Genomic DNA, 5,789 nt, shown 5'->3' with positions numbered 1-5,789 from the left:
TCCAAAAAAAAAAGGAATTTCTCGAAAATAACAGCATTTAATGATGAGAAATGAGAACAATCTTCTTCCAAATAAGGCTGCGACCTATTTCCAATTTTTTAAAGATCTCTTATGTTTATTCTTATGTGAGTTAGTTTAACTTTCTAAAATGGGACTAGAAAATAATCACTAATATTTTGATTTTATAATAAAAAATTTAAATCTTGTAGTAACCCGAGTTCCATCTTACATGATTATTCTTGGCTAAACATGTTAAAATGAAAAAAAAAACATGGTTTCAAGGATTTTATAATGATAAAAAGTGAAAAATCAACTCCGTGATGTCTAAAAATGATCCGAAAAATATAGGGACCTGAATAGTTCATATCCATCCTAAGTGGTTCGGAAGTAGGGAGTTGATTTCGGACCTTCCGAACTCAGTTCAAACCATCCAAAGTCTAGCATCTGCATCTTAGTGTACACTGTGTTGTCAAAAGGAGATTGACAATTGGTAAGTTCGGACTCTCTGAAGGGGAGTTCGAAGCTTCTGTACCGCATGCTCTATGAGGTGTCAAAGTGTTGTTGACACGTGATGTACTGACCTACACCGAAATCACTTACTCAAAGTGTGGTTGACACGTGATGTAGTGACCTACACCGAAATCACTTACTAAATCAAATCTTAAATATGTAATTAAATCTTAAGTAACAATAATCAGATAATTAAGGGAAAACTTGAATAAATCAAACACAAATCGAAAAAATCAGTTATAATACTTGTTAAGGTACAACCATATCGAATAAGTGTAACAAATACAATGCCAAATAAAATAACCAAATCAATTAACCGAAAACTCAACGGCGCTGCTCCTCGTCTCGTGGCCCAATACTACCTGTGTCATCCAACCTGAGGCCTATCCCGTAGAATGGGGTGTCCAAGATAAAACAAGGACGTGAGCGCTGCCAAGTACAATAAATATGAGTATAAAAACCTAAATGTGTTATGCATATGACATGAATTGAGTAACTGGATCGACAAGAAAAACTCATGTTGAAACTGGAGGCGCCAAAATGCATAGTACCAACTTGGAAATACTCCTCTAGTTAACTAGCACAATCATCTGGACGTGGATCTAGAAATATCCTCGAAACATCACGCCCTCCGTGCCCGCCGGCCATGTGACTCATGATTTCCAACCGTCCACAAACTATGATTTAGCGACCCTACTAACCATGGCTATCTCGAATGAGATTCGGCTTAACGTGATACATGAATATGTAACATATGAACAGTAATACATACATATCATGGCAGATATAGGTCAATATTAGGTGAACAACCTAGTATCCAAGCCTATATCAAATGTATACCACCTGGGAAAGAATGGCAGCCCGGGGGGGGGGGGGGAGGGGGTGGGTGGGGGGGGAACCGACATCTGTGACCCCCGAGACCAAGGCAGACTTCTGGGCTTTTTCTGGACCGGCTTACCATCTCTAGGATAAGGCAGCTGCTGTCTCTGCTGCAAAGTTTGTCATTCACTGGTGTCATGGGTGCATTCCTAATGAAGTGCATACTACTTCCAGGACTTCTCTCTAGAAACAGGGGCCTGGACTTCAACCCCTTCTTTGCACACGTGCACAGCCCTGTCTCGGATCCCTCAGTGTAGTGCATACCGGGACAACCGCCCCATGGGATCATTGCTTTCCCTACTTCTTCCTTGGTCCCGGCCTCCCTCCCGCCGGACTACCTCCTTCTTCTGCCTCTGAGCTTCCTCCATGTTAATGTATTTCTCTACTCGAGCCAACAAATCCTCGAAAGTTCGGGGTGCTTTTTTCATTAGTGATTTGAAAAATTCCCCCTCCCAAAGACCTTGAGTGAAGGCAGTGATCTTAGTCTCCTGAGCGCAGGTCGGGACCTCCAAAGCAACCTTATTGATCATTTTGATGTAGATTCGTAAAGACTCCTCTCCTGACTGTTTTGCTTCAAATAGGCTATAGGAAGTTTTCCTATACCTCTTGCTACTGCTGAAGTGCTGCAAGAACACTTTCTTGAATTCTGCAAATGATCGAACACTCTGTGGCTCCAACTTCTCAAACCACCTTTGGGCAGAATCTACCAAAGTGGTTAAGAAGACTTTGCACTTGATCTTATCTCCATAGCAATGTAGCATAGCTACATTCTCAAACCGAGCCAGGTGCTCCTCTGGATCAGTGCTCCCATCATATTCCTGGATTTTTTCCGACTTGTAATTAGATGGAAAGGGCTCCTCTATCACCTCCTGTGAAAAAGGGCAACCCGGGATCTTGATAGACCAGGCCATTTTGGGATCCTCTTCTTCCAACTTCTATATCTTCCTCCTAAGTTAATGTAATTCATCCGCCACAGAAGGCTGTATTGAGTGCATCCAAGAACTTTTCTCTTCTTCACCTTCTCTGGCTCGGGCACTAGGGTTCGGATTACCCCGGTTCCCTTCTTCTTCCATTGTTATTTCCTTTGAATGTGGCTGCCTTGTAGCTGCTAACGATTTCTGTATCATATCCTGAACATATGATTTGAGCTGCTCCAGAGGAATAACAATGTTCCGGCCCTGATGGGGGCCTTCCGATGGTGTTTGTTCATGAGAAGCCATATCTACGTCTATAGAACAAGCTTCCCACAGACGACACCAATGATGATGTTTTACTAAACCGGGGCCCGGGCCGTCAGGGTAGTGAAGTGGGCCTGACGAGATGACCGGGCTGGTAAAAGATGATATGCGATCTGCCCTTCTCTGATCGAGGTGATCTGCACAGAAGGAAAGGGAATGAAAGCACGTTCCGATGCTTAAGTCAGACTTAGAAATAGAGTGGGTTTTTAAGAAAAATAAGTATAGTGTTTTGGAAATTTAGATGAACATACCTTTACTGATACATGATGCAAGGTATTTATAGGCGCTGGAATGAGGGCATGGCTCCAAATTTCGAGGATAGTGGCCACGATCTGGATCGTGGGTGCAGGGGTTTCCCACGTTTACCTGTCACACACGACGAAGCCGGAAGGCTTGGGATTATGGCAATCGTGGGGATCATGCCCTTGAGAAATAGGTTTTGTCTAAATCATGAAGACTTGGTCTTCTTGGCCTCACCCCTTCATCCGGGATGAGTTAGTCCCTTGTATCTGAGCTATTAATCCGACCTTCTCCAGCCCTGTTATTCTTGTCTTACCCTAGCCCTGATACCCCTGACTTCCCGGGGTATCACCACTCCTCCCTAAAATAGTCGGGCTAAAACCATACTCGCTGCCCTGACTAGCATTCTTATTGCCTCTGCCTTACCCTAGACCTGATACCCCTGACTTCCCGGGGTATCAGGGAGTTTGTGTTGAAGAGGGTTAATTCATTAGGGGAAGTGGGGAAGTTAGATGCCCGATGGGAGGGGCTGTACATAATTGTCAGAAAGGTCGGCGCTAATACTTGGTACCTAGAAGATAGTCAGGGGAGTTCGAAGCTTCTGAACCGCATGCTCTATGAGGTGTCAAAGTGTTGTTGACACGTGATGTAGTGACCTACACCAAAATTACCTACTAAATAAAATCTTAAATATGTAATTAAATCTTAAGTAACAATAATAAGATAATTAAGGGAAAACTTGAATAAATCAAACCCAAATCGAAAAAATCAGTTATAATACTTGTTAAGGTACAACCATATCGAATAAGTGTAACAAATACAATGCCAAATAAAATAACCAAATCAATTAACCGAAAACTCAAGGGCGCTGCTCCTCGTCTCGAGGCCCAATACTACCTGCGTCATCCAACCTGAGGCCTATCCCGTAGAATGGGGTGTCCAAGATAAAACAATGACGTGAGCGCTTCCAAGTACAATAAATATGAGTATAAAAACCAAAATGTGTTATGCATATGACGTGAACTGAGTAACTGGATCGACAAGAAAAACTCATGCTGAAACTGGAGGCGCCAAAATGCATAGTACCAACTCGAAAATACTCCTCTAGTTAACTAGCACAATCATCTGGACCTGGATCTAGAAATATCCTCGAAACATCACAGCCCTCCGTGCCCGTCGGCCATGTGACTCATGATTTCCAACCGTCCACAAACTATGGTTTAGCAACCCTACTAACCATGGCTATCTCGAATGAGATTCGTCTTAACGTGATACATGAATATGTAACATATGAACAATAATACATACGCATCATGGCAGATATAGGTCAATATTAGGTGAACAACCTAGTATCCAAGCCTATATCAAATGTATACTGTAGTAACCCGATTCCAATTTTACAAGATTCATTTGACTAAATATGTTTGGAACAAGTAAAACATAATTAAGGGATTCTAAATAAGTCAAACGGACCAAGAAATCGAATCCAAAATGTCCAAAAGTGGTAAATGGGCTTATTTGGGCTCGAGTGTTCAGAAGGTCCGAACCCAAGCCCTATAAAGATCGGAAGGTCCGAAAAGTTTTGAAAGGGCGAAGGAGTTTGGAGGCTACGTTCGAGATCTGAACATCCGAATGTGATGGGAGCTACCGAATAGAGTTAGGCCATGCGCATTATCGATGTGTCAACTCGCTCGGACACGCAAGAGATCGGAGCTTCCGATCATTGCATTTCTGCAACATGGATGGCATGAGTTCGGAACTTCCGAAAGGGAGTCCGGAGCTTCCGAACTCTGTTATTAAATATGGAATTTGAAGCTCACTTTTAGCTTGAAAATTCACAACTTTCCCCTCTCGTTTCTCTATTAGTTTCGGGGTTTCCAATCATCTTTGGCAAGGGGCGGGGCTATGGCAAGATGTCCAGAAGTCGTAGCGAAGTTGTGCCCAAGTTCTGGGCATTCGACATCAAAAAACTGGCGATGAACGAATGCATAACCTTAGATCCTATAAATAGTTTGAGAGTATCTATTAGCTTAGTTAAGGCTTTTAGATGTTGTTTAGTGATATAGTATTCTTGTTATTATAGGCTTGGACAGTAGAGCTGGTATAGCTTGCCTAGTATTATCAAGGTATGAAAGTACTATTCGAGATACCCTGACTGAGTATGCATGTATTGTAGTGACCCTTACCCGGATCACCTACTAAACAGAACTTATGCATGCAATTAACTTAATAAAACAGATATCAGAATAAAACTGCGGAATCCAATAACATTATACAATCCCAAGTAAAGGAATCTGTAATTATCCAATAATATACAACCAAATCGAATAGCTGTATAAACCCAAACAACAGTAATAAAGCCTAGACGAAGCTCCAGCTGGCCAACCACTGACTAGCCCCTCCTGGATCCACCCTCCTCGTCCAATCGCAAACCTGCCCCATGGAATAGGGTGTCCAGAAAATACAGAGTACGAGACGTGAGCATAAAATGCTCAGTGCGAGAGTATGAGTATACATGCATGCAAAGTGGACTCCCTATAGACTCGAGGTCAAGGATCAGATAACAGAGACAGACCGGGCCCTGGTATGTAGCATGCTGTGCCGTCGCTTCAGGAGATGGCTCCCATACCGAGATAACCGTGGAAACACCGGACCCAAATCGATGGAAGTCCATCCACTAACAGGATAGGGTACAACCCTACTAACAGACATCTCGAAGGAGATACAACAAGATGCAAATGAATGCAGCATAATATCATGGCATATAAATCATGCAGTCATATAATACATGCATACTCAGTCAGGATATCTCGAACAGTACTTTCGTACCTCAAATACCAGGTAGGCACTACCAGCTCTAAGTCCAAGCCTAAAGTCCGCCTACACAGCGAAATGATACCACTATCATTACAGTGCTCTAAA

At 42.7% G+C, this 5,789-nt stretch overlaps 1 protein-coding gene across 1 annotated transcript; it reads right to left on the bottom strand.

Moving 5' to 3' along the window:
- Positions 1–1,637: 1,637 nt before the first annotated feature.
- LOC140889061 (uncharacterized) lies at positions 1,638–2,300 on the bottom strand. The gene has a single exon (XM_073296762.1). The coding sequence runs from the start codon at positions 2,298–2,300 to the stop codon at positions 1,638–1,640; it is 663 nt and encodes a 220-aa protein (XP_073152863.1).
- Between the last annotated feature and the right edge of the window lie 3,489 nt (positions 2,301–5,789).

Source organism: Henckelia pumila, chromosome 3, assembly GCF_033568475.1.
Source record: "Henckelia pumila isolate YLH828 chromosome 3, ASM3356847v2, whole genome shotgun sequence".
Classification (NCBI taxonomy): domain Eukaryota; kingdom Viridiplantae; phylum Streptophyta; class Magnoliopsida; order Lamiales; family Gesneriaceae; genus Henckelia; species Henckelia pumila.
This window is presented reverse-complemented; position numbering and strand designations above follow the sequence as displayed.